The 13,002-nt window shown below is 50.9% G+C and overlaps 6 protein-coding genes across 6 annotated transcripts; 3 read left to right on the top strand and 3 right to left on the bottom strand.

Annotated features, from left to right (window-relative positions):
- Positions 1–85: 85 nt before the first annotated feature.
- BO83DRAFT_147077 (tRNA splicing endonuclease subunit) lies at positions 86–2,215 on the top strand. Its single transcript, XM_025526213.1, has 3 exons — positions 86–677; positions 762–1,531; positions 1,584–2,215. Exons 1-3 carry the CDS (start codon positions 562–564, stop codon positions 2,027–2,029), a joined length of 1,332 nt encoding a protein of 443 aa, XP_025383761.1. The 5' UTR covers positions 86–561; the 3' UTR covers positions 2,030–2,215.
- A 357-nt stretch (positions 2,216–2,572) lies between these two features.
- BO83DRAFT_431284 (elongin C) lies at positions 2,573–2,971 on the bottom strand (the record flags this gene model as incomplete). The annotated part of the gene is made up of 2 exons (XM_025535571.1): positions 2,573–2,760; positions 2,836–2,971. The coding sequence occupies 2 exons, from the start codon at positions 2,969–2,971 to the stop codon at positions 2,573–2,575; spliced, it is 324 nt and encodes a 107-aa protein (XP_025383760.1).
- Positions 2,972–3,246: 275 nt separating this feature from the next.
- BO83DRAFT_411549 (SDR family NAD(P)-dependent oxidoreductase) lies at positions 3,247–4,831 on the top strand. Its single transcript, XM_025534321.1, has 4 exons — positions 3,247–3,317; positions 3,370–3,948; positions 4,037–4,460; positions 4,588–4,831. The coding sequence occupies exons 2-4, from the start codon at positions 3,478–3,480 to the stop codon at positions 4,743–4,745; spliced, it is 1,053 nt and encodes a 350-aa protein (XP_025383759.1). The 5' UTR covers positions 3,247–3,317; positions 3,370–3,477; the 3' UTR covers positions 4,746–4,831.
- BO83DRAFT_382180 (E1 ubiquitin-activating protein ubaB) lies at positions 4,832–7,697 on the bottom strand. The gene is made up of 6 exons (XM_025532172.1): positions 7,298–7,697; positions 7,017–7,187; positions 6,675–6,911; positions 6,483–6,607; positions 6,371–6,435; positions 4,832–6,323 (listed from the first exon to the last, which is right to left on the bottom strand). Exons 1-6 carry the CDS (start codon positions 7,355–7,357, stop codon positions 5,131–5,133), a joined length of 1,851 nt encoding a protein of 616 aa, XP_025383758.1. The 5' UTR covers positions 7,358–7,697; the 3' UTR covers positions 4,832–5,130.
- Positions 7,698–9,284: 1,587 nt separating this feature from the next.
- BO83DRAFT_411547 (queuosine 5'-phosphate N-glycosylase/hydrolase) lies at positions 9,285–11,371 on the top strand. Its single transcript, XM_025534320.1, has 4 exons — positions 9,285–10,047; positions 10,102–10,256; positions 10,316–10,547; positions 10,606–11,371. Exons 1-4 carry the CDS (start codon positions 9,633–9,635, stop codon positions 11,031–11,033), a joined length of 1,230 nt encoding a protein of 409 aa, XP_025383757.1. The 5' UTR covers positions 9,285–9,632; the 3' UTR covers positions 11,034–11,371.
- On the bottom strand, positions 11,363–12,961 carry BO83DRAFT_369755 (uncharacterized protein; the record flags this gene model as incomplete). The annotated part of the gene is made up of 2 exons (XM_025529873.1): positions 12,640–12,961; positions 11,363–12,569 (listed from the first exon to the last, which is right to left on the bottom strand). Exons 1-2 carry the CDS (start codon positions 12,822–12,824, stop codon positions 11,363–11,365), a joined length of 1,392 nt encoding a protein of 463 aa, XP_025383756.1. The 5' UTR covers positions 12,825–12,961.
- Positions 12,962–13,002: the final 41 nt, after the last annotated feature.

Raw genomic sequence — 13,002 nt, 5'->3', positions numbered from 1 at the left:
GTTACTATCTAGTAGGGGTGGTGAATACTCTTCTCTCTTAAACATTGCAATAATGTACTTCAGAGATATATCGCATTGACTACTACAGTGTAATCATCAGTACGATGTCGGCATCGAGCTATACTAAATATGTACTATAGATACACTCGAAGTAAAGGCAGTGATGGTATGTAAAGCATTATAGAAAAGCATCATGATGCGCTCCGTCTGGTTCTGATTATCAATGACCATTGTTCGGTGTTAAACCATCAACCGATAAGAAGCTGCCTAGAAAGTTCCCCGCAGACATAATACCTAAATACACTAACGAAAAAAGAAAGCAGTTAATTTGGACGCTCCATTTGTGTCACCAGAACTGGTTGGAAATGCAAGTTAGAAGGCAGACCGCAGGCTAAGCCCGAAACTAAACCCCGTGCATTCAGATTTTCTTATCGGAAGTGGATATCGATCCGCCCGCGCAGCTTAACTTTCTTTCCACTCTCGCTTTCCCCTCACGCGCTCTGCCATCCCCGACCGATACTACATGCTCTCTAGATTGGGTCATTGTCGGCTGGAATCAAGATGGCTGACATAGATGAGGCCGTCATCCATATGCCCTCGCAGGATGCGAGCGCTCACATTGACACCGACCTCTCCGACGAGACTCAGGACTTCCGCATGCTGAATAGTATTTCCTTGTCAGTGCTACCACGCGTCTATCTGCAACCCTGCCCCAATTACAGGTTAATGCGCAAATGGCAAACTGACAATGGAGAAAACAGCCTTACAGATGGTTCCCAACAAAGTCTCCCCAAACGTGGTGAAAAGGACTTCGAACCAAACCCGACGCTCTTCCAAGCCGACATTCTCTCCGCCTCGCGGCAGGCCATGCACAATGCCCTTTCGTACCCTCGTCTACATCACCCGAAGACACAAGTCGTTGGAATATACTCTCCCAATGGACCGATCCCGCCGCGATCTGCCCAAAAGTTAGATACCATTACGGAAGAATCGGAGCCCTCGAAACCCGCAGGCACGGATATAGGCGTCCATCCCGACTCGTGTGTCTATGTTCCCGCCCCAAAGGGGCAGTACTTCAAGTCGATAGGTCAGGCTGATCGTTGGAACCGCGTCTGGTTACTTCCTGAGGAGGCTCTGTATTTACTTGAAAGAGGGACCTTAGATATTAGGTGGCCGTGCTCGGAGGTCGGCTGTGCTGACGATGAGGGGACGGACGACTCTGGTATCCCGATGAGCTTACAGGCTGCCTATGCGGCGTTCATGGGGCGGAGCGGTCTGACCAGTGAGCGGTACTCGGTTTATACGGGATTGAGGCGGTTGGGGTATACGATCATTCGTGCCCCAGGGTGGCACGATGCAGAGGAGGGCGTGGAGACCAGCGAATCACAGCAAACAGCACTGGAGAAGCCTCAGGGTTTGGGTCTTGGGATTGCTGGGGTGTTTAGGCAGCTTTTGCAGTGGCTGTACAAACCTGGTAGCGCTACAACTGCGTTGGGACCGGTTGTGGGTCTTGGGATTCATCGCAGTTATGGTACGTTTCTTACTCTCCACTGCGCTTGCGGTTATAACTGACGCTGCTTCAGATGACATATATCAGAAACTCTCTATAATCCCGTGGTATGACCCAACTGCATCGCCTTCTCCCCCGCCTCCTACGACACCTCCCTATCGTGTAGTTTTCCATATCTACAAGCCATCCACACCTTTCAAGAAATCCGCCCCTCCGACCCCCGACTTCAGGCTCGCCGTTGTGAATGCACGCACGCACACCACGATCCCGACATCAGCTCAGCTTGGAGCGTTGCTCGAGAGCACACCGCTCGACCCACCAGTGGGTGAGAAGATGAGTCGCCAGCTGTACCAGCGACTCCGGTATGGATACAGGAACGTGATCCTGGCTGTAGTCGACGAGGGCGTCGTGAGCTATCTCCGAATTGCAGACTCGGCATTTGGCAAGGAAAAGCTTTACAAGCAGCAGAACACGAAAGGAAACAAAGGACCCTGGCGTCCACGCCCCAAAGGACGCTGAGGGCTATCAAAGTCCAGTATACAGCTCATGCTAAATACAGCCTCTGAAGGGATAAGAGCATTTCTCCCCTGGAATAAGGCCCGAAATCCACCAGAACGGACACGGACTGAATAGAGGGGATGATAACAACTTATCTGCCATCATCTTTAGTACACCCGTCCACGGAGTGAAAGGACGGATATAGATGCTCCGATGGCGAGCCAGTGGCATTAACAGCCCACTGACCAAGTGAGATGAAATGTGCAGTGGAAGGAGTCCGCAAAAGGGACAAGAGACAGCAAGATATCCGTCTATTCTTCAAGTTATATACCCAGATCATAACGCCACCCTACCATCTGTGAAGAAGCTGAAACCACAACCACCAAACTCCATATGATATACAATAGAGACATAGAGCCATCATGTCGCGTTATTCGTAAGAACCCAAGCCATCCCACTGCAATAAACCTAGAGCCACAATTAGTACAAACCCCGCACCAACCAACCCAACGTAAACTCAATCACTTACCTACACGGACCAAATCAGATCAAATCACACCTCAATCAAGCATCCAAATAATCCGCCGCCATCAACAACTCCAAACACAACTCCGGCGGAATATCCATATCCGGAACGTACGTCTGGTTCTTATTCTTCTCATTGTAGCAGAAATACTCGCATACTTTCTCTAGCACGATGCCGCTGATATTCTCGAGAACGCATCGACCGGTAACGGATTCTGAAAAACGACCTATGAAGAAAAAACCGACCGGTTAGCAAATGCCACCACTCATGTGAAAATGAAGAGAAAGAAAAGAAAACTCACTAGACGGCTCTAACATGCGACGTATCGTCCCGGACACACAGGCTGTGCTGCGGGGGATGACGAATTCGAATCCATCGCCGGACACCAGAGTCACGTATTCGGACTGTGAGGAGGAGGAGGAATCTGAAGTGGACATGGTTTGAAGGGGGAGTGGGTGGCGGGGATGTATAAATAAGTAAGTAGATGGAGCAAACGAGAGAAATGGAATTGGGTGGAAATATGGCAAATGATACGAGACGCGGCGCGGTGCGGCGGGCGATAAGTGAGTAATAATCGGCCTTGGTTCCGCGATTTTAATTTAGGCTGCGGTTACTTGATAGGCTCCAGTTTCGGGGTGGTCCGTGCTTAAGCTCCGATGCCGATGCTGTCACTCTCTGTCTTGTCTAACTAGTTATCTTTATTCTGGTGTCTGTTGTGGAGAAAGTTATACGCAATTGATTGCAGGTTTGGGGTAAGAAGGGGTCTTGTTAATTAGGGAAGTAGTAAGTTAAACATTACTCTTATTGAACAACACATCGACTAATCAGGATGTAGTATTCTCTCACTCTGTGCAAAACTACCGAAGGAGCCTGGTATTTCCTTGAGACTATACACTTCTTCCGCTCCTAGTCACAGATGCTATAAACCAACTATCATCATACCATGTATCAAAGTAACATCCTACGCCTTCGTGGCGTAGCCCCAAGGCTTCAAGCCCATCCCACAAACACACCTCACCATCACATCCCACACCTCCTCCCCCTCTCCACTCAACGAGCATACTCCCTCCCAGCCGAGAGTCCACCACCCCAATTCACCCCCTCCAACCGCCTATCCAACCGGACATGCATGATCACCGGCGGAACATCCGGGATCGGGTTCTCCATCGCCGAGCGCTTCCTCCAAGAAGGTGCCTCGCGGGTGATCCTCGTCGGACGGTCCTACGAACGACTCTACAACGCCGCATCTCGCCTTCAAATCGACTCACCAGCCATCATCCCCTCCACGGAACCTCCCCAGCCCATCACAAACCCAGAGAAGCACCAGCTCCTCGACTCCTCCTCCAGAATCAGCCTCCTAATCGGCGACATCGCCGACGCAGGGTCCTGGACGCGCGAGCTCGAGAAAGCAATGGTACGTCCATCCCTCCCTCTCATCCATCCATACCAGTATGTTCGAGAAAGGACATCCTCACAAATAACACCATGAACGAGCAACACAGCAAGCAACAAACCCCGACATCCTCGTCAACGCCGCGGGCCTCTCCATCTCCTCCATCCTCCCTAAATCCGAACCAACAGATATCTCCCGTATCCTGCGCACGAACCTCGAAGGAGCCCTTCTCACCTCTCGAGCCTTCATCCGCGCCTCGATCCGCAATCGTATGAAGAAATCTACCACCACCACCAGTGAAAGTCCCGCAGCATCATCATCATCATCATCATCATCATCAAAATGTATAATCAACATCTCCTCCCTGCTCGCCCACAAATCCGGAACCGGCGCGGTCCCCTACGCAGCATCAAAGGCCGGAGTCCTCGGTCTCACCAGATCAGTCGCCGTTGAAGCGGCAGCTTCGCTGCGCGATGTGGTGGTAAGATCGAATGCGATTGTGCCGGGGTATATTGAGACGCCTATGATTTCGGGTTCGTTTCTCTCTTCCTCCCTCCTCCCCCCCTTCTCCCCACAATCCTTATGTTCATTTCCTACGTTTCTATGCTCTAGTTGGGTGTTTTATGAAAGAAAATGTTGCTTGCTGACGCAATGGGATAGATTTCTCAGATGGCGAAACAGCCCGGTTGAAGGAGAGTATCCCCGTGCGACGATTCGGGAGACCGGAGGAGGTTGCGGATGCGGCGGTGTTTTTGGCACAGAATGAATATGCGAATAATTGTGTGTTGAATTTGGATGGGGGGTTGAGTGCTATCTAAGTGAAGTATACTATCTATATCTTGATGGGGTTGGAATGTATGGTTAACTAAAATGTATTATGTGTGTACAATACGTGAGATGTGGTGACTTATAGCTAATAAAAGCATCTTCTCCATCAAAATGAGCTTAATCTATCCAGCACTCCACAGAAAACAACATAGCTAGTAATCATCCATTCTATCGAAACCGATCATGCGGGGTTTGTGTATGCAAAGTAGCGTGATAAAGTATGTTACATGAGAATAGTAAACAGAAATAACACAAAAGCAACAAAACCCAAATCGATCATGCGCCAGATCTGCAAAGCCAAGAGAGCAAATAGCAAAGTTCACTATGTTGGTCGAAGATGCCGAACCCCAATTAACTACCCACCTTGGTATCATTTTAATCATCATCAATCAGGATTGCGCCGCCGTTTGCCTCGTCCAAGACGATAGGATTGGCTCCGTCACCATCCGAGATGGACATGGCTGCCACTCGCTTGGCTGGGTTGTCACCGTTGCTGAGCCCGGCTTCGTCTGCGTCGCGCTTGCGCTTGCCTGCGCCGTTGACGGGCTCGAGCTCGGGCTCAGGGGCTGCAGGTGCGGGTGCTTTCGGCTTGCGGGGGATGTCGGGAACAGATTCCAGGGAGGCGGGTTTTTGGTCTTCTGTGGATTGAGAGGCCTCAGTCGCTAGCACAATGAGTTCAAGGTTGACGCGGGGCTGGTCGTCCTCTTCGTCGATGACGGTGATGAAACTCTCGTTTTTGACGCCGAGGTCGGTCAATTTCTTGGGAAGGTTGTCCTCTAGATCGGGGTCGTAGATGGTTCCCAGTTCGGTGTTGATGGAGAACTCTTCGCCGTAACCCAGCTGCGACCGGAGGATGTCCTGGACCAGGTTTTCCAGTGTCGCGCGCTGAGGATCGATCTTCAGCCTGGCGTGAGTCACGGAACACACTGGACAATTGGGGTTTGGAGGCTGCAAAGAATCGGAGTTGATCGCACGAACACCGCTGCGTTCGAGGAAGACCATCTTGGCCTGGTCGTACTCGCCTCGTAGAACCTTGTAAGCCTGCAAGACACAGAGACCAGCCGTCATGGCGTTGGTGGTTGCAATAGCTGGGATGATGTTGCCAGCCATCTGTTTCGTGTCGAACTTGGACTTGGGATCGATCTTGAAGATGCTTGCCCGCAAATTGGCAGTGGCGGCGACGAAGTCCAGGGTGTCGACGTCGTCCTTATCGAAGACTAAAATAGGCTTCACGTCACTCTTCGTGGTATCCTGCAGGGTCTTGAGCCGCTTGCTCAATCGATCTAGACTGTCCTTGAAGACGACAAAGTCCTCAGCCAGAGTCCAGACTTTCTGGTCATTGCAGGAGACCACAGGTTCGATGCCCGAAGACTCCTCTTGTAGCTTGTGGAAATCCAGAGGCTCTGGGGGATCTCGCGTCTTCCACATGTCTTCCATGCCTCGTAACCGATCTATGTCCTCCTGAAACACTTTTTCGAAGACTTTCTGCGCAAATTCATCGGAGCCCATGGATTGACGGATCTCCTTGAGGGCCTGAGCCTCCCTGCGGAGATTCTCGATCTCTTCGGCTAGTACGAATTAGCCAGTGTCAAATAACGTCGCCAGTCCCACTCACAGTTTTCAGCGTCTTCCGAGTGATCAAATTCGCTCGAGTCATCCTCGCTTATGCCGAAGAGCTCACTTTGTACATTAGCAATTATGCATGAGGTTGCCGCCTGATGACTTACGGGAAAAGGTAGCTCTTAGCCCAGACGATACAGTGGATCGGCTGACTGGGTGTACTGCGGATAGTGCAGACCGGGAACGACTTGGGGACCTCCTTGGAGTTACAATCGTAGCATTCCGTGACGCCCTAGCAGTTGTCAGCAGTCGCGCCTACCAGTCGTAGAGACACAGAAGGTAGGGACTTGACGGCGCACCTTCTTGATGACCTGAACTTGGCCGTTGAACCCCGTTGTTCCACTCTCCACTAGCGGCACATTGGCTGCCAAGCACATCCTATTCACATGGCGTCGAGCATCGAGGTTGTCCAAAGCGTTGAAGACGACATCAAATGTCGCAAACCAGTCAACGTTGAACTGGTCATCCTTGATGTTCGCATGGTATGCTTCAAGCTTCGCACCGGGCTGGAACTTGTGGGCGACTTCCTTCGCAACCTAGATATAGCGCCACCAACCGTCAGGATCTCGTTCGGAAGGATGGAAAGGACGGAAATGGGAGGGGATGTAGGTAGTAAGACGTTCGGAGGGAGTTTGACGCACCAATGCTTTGGGTTTCTTGATGTGTTCGAAGCGGAAAAGGAATTGGCGGTTGAGATTGCTCAGATCGATGGTGTCGAGGTCGATGATATGGATTTCGCCGAACCCGGAGAGCAGGAGGTTCTTCAGCAATTCGCATCCGATGCCACCAGCACCCACCAGAAGCACACGCGACTAGAAATTGAATCAAGGGGAATGGTTAGCATGGGTATGCGCCAGCTGAGCTTCTTGCTAAAAGTGAAGCGTCAAGGAGAATAAGCGTGGGGGGTGATGGGGAGCGGTACCTCTTTGATTCGTCTGGCTAGAGTCCCGAGCGAGCGCTTAAGATAAGTCTCCCGCGTCATGGTTGCGGCGCGGAGACGGACAGTAGATCGAAACGGAGACTATCGCAGTCAGAGCGGGCGAAAAGGCATCGCCGAACAAAGGAGCTGTTTGCAAAGCGCGAATTGAGGGAATGGAGGTAGGCAGAAGACAATGAGAGGCAGAAGTGAAAGTAGGAAGAAGCTCCGGCGGAGAGGAAGAAGTCCGGAAGCAGTCGAGGAAGGTGAAGTCAGGAAGAATGAAGTAACAATCCCGAGCCCACTTCAACTTCCCCCCGAACTGCAGTACTTCTTTCCTTTCAACCCCATCATCACCACAGGGTGGGGGACCCCAGGTGAATCAAATCCATGCCCAGCAACAAACTCGATGTTTGACTGCAGGCGATGCAAAAATAAAAAATACAAAAATTAAAGGAAAGTTCTCTAACCCTCCAACTGTCCGTCACATTTGTCTTGTCCAATGCAACCAAAGCGGATCGGCCAGTCTTGATGGCGATCGTCCCGCATCCGATCGCATTTCCCTGTTTGTCGTACCAACACGAGGCCATTCGACTATCAGTTCGTCCATTTACTTTGTTCTGTGTGCTTGAATAGTGTCCTTGTCAGATGTTGCTATAAGGTACTTTACGCCTACTTGCCGCTCAAATGTCGCCAACCCTCAATTGCGACTGATGCATCTCACAAGCCCAGCATGTGAGAGCTCACATTCCTACCTTTTACTCCTCCACGATGGTTGGGCGACTCCTGCACGGTATAGAGCTAGCAGGGGGGGTTCTCATGCCGGAGCTGAGTACCCAGCGCCAAAAATCAGAGGTTGACAATGTACTTTGCATGTTCTGGATCTTTCATAGTGGGGTCTGTACTTGATGGATGTCGGGCTTTTCTACGAAGTATCTCTAGGCCGTGGAGTTTATCGAATTTCATCCACGTCTTACTGTATGGCCAGGCCATGAGGCTGACAGATCGGCAGAGCTGGAAGACGTGCAGTCCTACAGAGTGAGACCTGAAATACCGCCGTGTGAAAGTGCCAAAAAGACTGTCTGTCATCTTTATTCGTGGCGCTCTCCGTGATATCCTTGGCCTCACCTAATCATCACTAACCACAGCTAGTAAATTCATCATAAAGACGACCAGTTAGGTGGGACGCCACGGGCTTTCTATGGCCCGCTGTTGGGTCGCAGTCAGCGAAACATCGCCAAAGTTGTAGGAGACATTCGTAGGTACTTGTCTTGTTCAGCACTGACGCGCTTTGCGGAAACGCAGAATCAACGTCGGAAGCAGGCTGTCTCTTCAACAGGGGTGGATGGATACAAAAGCATCTGAGTCAGTAGCAGATCACCTTCCACAGCTAACTGTGCTATAGAGATAGCTCACTTTCCGCCTCAGAATGTCGCGCACACGTCTACTCTGTTGTTGTACAATCGCACAACTTAGTGGTAGCATGTCGATTAATACAGATTTCCAGGCTAAAATCCATTATTAACTTTAACACAGTATACTACCAGTAGGTGCTGTCTACAAAGCATAAGCATTGAACGACGGGCTTCTTCATTGGCGGAACAAGGTCAGCGTCTGAATGGAGTCAAGGTTGAGGAAAAGGAACAGTGGCTGGCTTTGCTGTGTAACAACCAACCAGGCCAGCATGCTTCCATGAATCCGACAGGCTCTTCCGGGTATGTGTGTATCCGAGCTTCAACCGCAAGTCTTTTCCAAGGAAGTTTGGTAGTCGAACCAAGACTAAACCAACAGGACTTAACTAAGTTATCGCATTGATTAATCGACTGTCACCAAAAGTCTTAAAAAGTGGCACCCGCCAAGGAGATAAGATACCCCTGCTTACATAACCAGCACTTATCGGACCAAAAAGTTGAAGCTGGAAATTCCCGATAAAAGAATTGAGGGACATGAAAGAAAGAACCAAAAAGCAGGTCTTCCTTCATTGATGGGGTCGATTGATTAGCTCCTAGATGACATTGGAGAATTACCTCCGTAGATAAATAACTTGGTAGTGCGTGAATTTCCGCTGGGAGATTCGCCTTGGAGCCTGCCTTTGGCCCGATCGCCCTTTCTGGCAACAACCGTCTTTAATCCAAAGACAGTCGCTCGTGGGGATTTCCCATTTTTCAATCCGTTTCCCTCTTTCCCTCCATCTCTCTCCCCTTTCCTCGTTATCGCCTCTGCCGTGAACCCGGAGTTCGCTGGTTCTCCGTCTTCTCCTCGCCAATTTTGCTCTACACTTCGGTTGGCACCTAACCGAGCAAAAAAAGTGTCATCGGGCAAGACGTGTCCCCCTGGAGCTATGTCGGACGACGAAGCAGACCCCGAGTTGATTGCGCTTCTGCGCAAGACACTGGGACTGGGAGGCTCTTCTGATCCTCGAACCGCAGAGACAAAAGTGCTGGAAAATGCGCAATACGCTTTCGACAATGCTATCGACGTCGCATTGAACCCCTCCAAGACGAAAGAAGCCGCGGAGACGATATGGAACCTGATGCAGAAGAAAGAATACTCGACGCAAACATGGTCGGAGCACGAATTGCACCCTAAAGCGAAAGACGAAAACACGGTCGACTTCATTTTCACGATGGATCTCCTCAACTTCAGTTTCTGGTCGGAGCTCCCTAGCGAGAAGCGTTTCGCGATTGAGTACCGAGGAAGGAAGTGGACAGGCTACTGGAGCTTGGTTGCTGCCTTGCAAAGAGCTTTGGATGAGGGTAGGTCTTTTTGCCGCATGCTAAGCAAGAGATGCGAGAATCTAACTGTTATAGACATTCCGATCACCACGCCGGAGTTTTGGACCAAGGAAGATGAATGTACCGAGGAACTTATCAAGCATGTCTTCCGCTCGGCCACCGATGAAAAGATCCCTTTGCTCCAGGAACGTCTTCAGTGCCTGCGAGAGGCAGGTCGAGTTCTTTGCAGAGTATGTCCTTCGCGATTCACATCCCCTGCGCCGGATGCTAATAAGTTCCCCATCTGCAGGAGTATGAAGGTAGTTTTGTCAACTGCATCTACAACTCCAACTACTCTGCGGCTTCGCTAGTCAATTTGCTAGCAGAGAGCTTCTCCTGCTTCCGGGACGAGACAACCTTCCACGGGCGGAGAGTGCGAATCTACAAGCGGGCTCAGATCTTGGTTGCGGACCTTTGGGCTTGCTTCAATGGTGAGGGGTATGGAGAGTTTAATGACATTGATAAAATCACCATGTTTGCAGGTAAACTCTTGACCTCCTTCCTGGACACCTTGCCTGGACTCTGGCTCATATTTTATAGACTATCGAATCCCTCAGATGCTCCACCAACTCGGCTGTATGTCATACTCGCCGCCCTTGGAAAGCCACATACGCAGGTTGCAGCCGATCCCTAGCGGGTCCAACTGGGAGATTGAGCTTCGAGCAACCAGTATCTGGTGTGTCGAATTGATAAGAAGGGAAATCGAACGCCGACACCCAGAAACCAGGGTGAACCCGACGGTGAAGCTCAACAGAGACAAGGAGGCAGAAGAAGACGAAGACACCAAAGATCACCAGCAGAAATGCTCAACCCAGAAATTTGTCAAGAAGGAGCCCGTTCAAAAACCCGCTGGAATGGGCGTGAACGCTATCTTGATAGATTTCTTCCTCTACGACACCATGAAAGAAATAGAGAAGACCGGACAGGAGTCCATCCCGCATCATCGGACAAGGAGTATCTGGTATTAGACTGGCGGCAAAGCATATCACCTGCGTTTGTTTTTGTCTCTATCGGCTTTTCCAACACTATACCCCGTTGCTTTACTTGGCCACGCATTTCATTTAAAGGTTGCTTTTCGGGTGGGTGATGGGTATAGACTTGCATACATTGTGATAATGATACCATAGCATTGCTTTTTAACTTCACTCTTATTTGTGGGCTTCTGTACACAATTTTTATTCATTCATTACAACCCACTGACCCAAACAAACTACAATATTGTTCTACCCCAAAGAACCACCATCTCAATTCATGGGTATCTCATCTGTATTAATATATATAACATTCCAAAATACTATCAAGCAGCCTGAGCCGTCCTCTCCATCTGCTCAATCCGCGCCACCATATCCGCCTTCCACTCGAGATAATCCTCCCTCCGATCCTCACTCAACCAATCCACCCGATCTTGCATCATAGTCCCCAACCCCGGAAGCAGTCCTCGTCTGGAAGACTTGCCCGCAATCAAAGCCCCCCTCCCAGAGACCATCAACCTGCCCCTACCCACATCCTCCTCGGCAACCCCACCCACCAGCTCATCCCCAAGAGCGCCCTCATCGCCATCCAACTCCCCAGCCAACGGCACATTCTCAAACCACTCCTTCCCATGAGCCCACCCCTGCTCCATAACCAACGCAATCCACTGATCCACATCCTCCCGATGCCGCCTCTCCGTCGACGGAAGGCCCAGACTAACCAGCGCGGTCTGTCGCATCTCCGAGAACGTCTTCTTATCCATCTTCTTCGCCTCCGCTGCCTCCTTGGCACCATCATCGTCCGATGACCCCGGTTGTCGGCGACGAGCAAGCACAAGGAAATACACAGCAACAATCAACGCATTGATGATCTCCTTGAAATCCTCATCGTTCTCTTTATCCTTGGCTAGGATAACGGGCTCGAGGAACTCCATCATCTCCTCGTCGATCTCTTCGTCGTGTTTCGCCGTCGCTTCGGATATCAAGTACAGGATGGTAGATACACCGGCGAAGATGTGAGGCGGGAGAGTTCTCGAGATAGGTGGTCGAGACCATGTGCTCATGCGCGGGGCGGGTGTCGAGAGCGTCTTGCAGACTGTTCGGATGGAAGTCATCACCCAGCTAGGGGCGTCGGGGATGATGGTTGAGCCGGAGAGGCCATTTGCGCGGAACTTGGGGATTTTCTGGGGTCGAGGGGATGGTGAGGGTCTGTCGGTGTCGGTGTGTGAGAGTGCGCGCTTGAGAGGGGTGGATTTCGTGGGCGTATTCTGTTGGTGTAGTTGTTGTTGGTGTTGTTGTTGTATCCCTCGCGGAGTAGCAGTTGCGGTGGTCTTTGATGGGGTCCTTTGCGTGCCCTTTCTTGGTGTTGAGGGTGTTGATCCGGTGCGAGATGGTGTCCCTGGGGCGGAGGCACTTGCGCGGGCATTCCCGGTAGAGAGGGATCGGTCAAGGAAGGCGTAGAGCTTTTTGTAGGCGCGAGGGGGGCATGGAGGGTGGCCGAGGAGAGGGGGGAGTTTGAGAGCGCGGGTTAGTCTATTATCGTAGAGATAGTTAGCATCAATGCATATAGAAGACTGGTGTATGAGAATGGGGAACTGCACACCTCTTGCAAGCGATTTCAGCGCACGCATACGGCCGGGCGATCTCTTCTTCAGGCTTGAGACTGCTTGAGAAGCTGCGCGATTGGGCGACGAGTGATATGGCGAGACTCAGTAGTTCTTGTGGGAGGTCTTGCGCGTGTGTAGGCAGTAGCGTGGCCAGCGCTTGTTCGACAGGCCTGTTGTTCATGGTGGTTAATAACAGTAGATCAAGATGCGATTGACGATGGTTGGTCAGAAGGAATTGGGTGTAACTTGATGCAAGGTCAAACGAATAGCGTATACTCAGAAATACTCATAAAACCTATACACCAAAAGCAATCGTAGAGTATATTGTGAAGTTGATGTAGGAATGGGATGTGGTTCTG

Source organism: Aspergillus eucalypticola (genome assembly GCF_003184535.1).
Source record: "Aspergillus eucalypticola CBS 122712 chromosome Unknown BO83scaffold_32, whole genome shotgun sequence".
Classification (NCBI taxonomy): domain Eukaryota; kingdom Fungi; phylum Ascomycota; class Eurotiomycetes; order Eurotiales; family Aspergillaceae; genus Aspergillus; species Aspergillus eucalypticola.
Note: the sequence above shows the minus strand (reverse complement) of the source record. Positions and strands in the feature narration are given on the sequence as shown.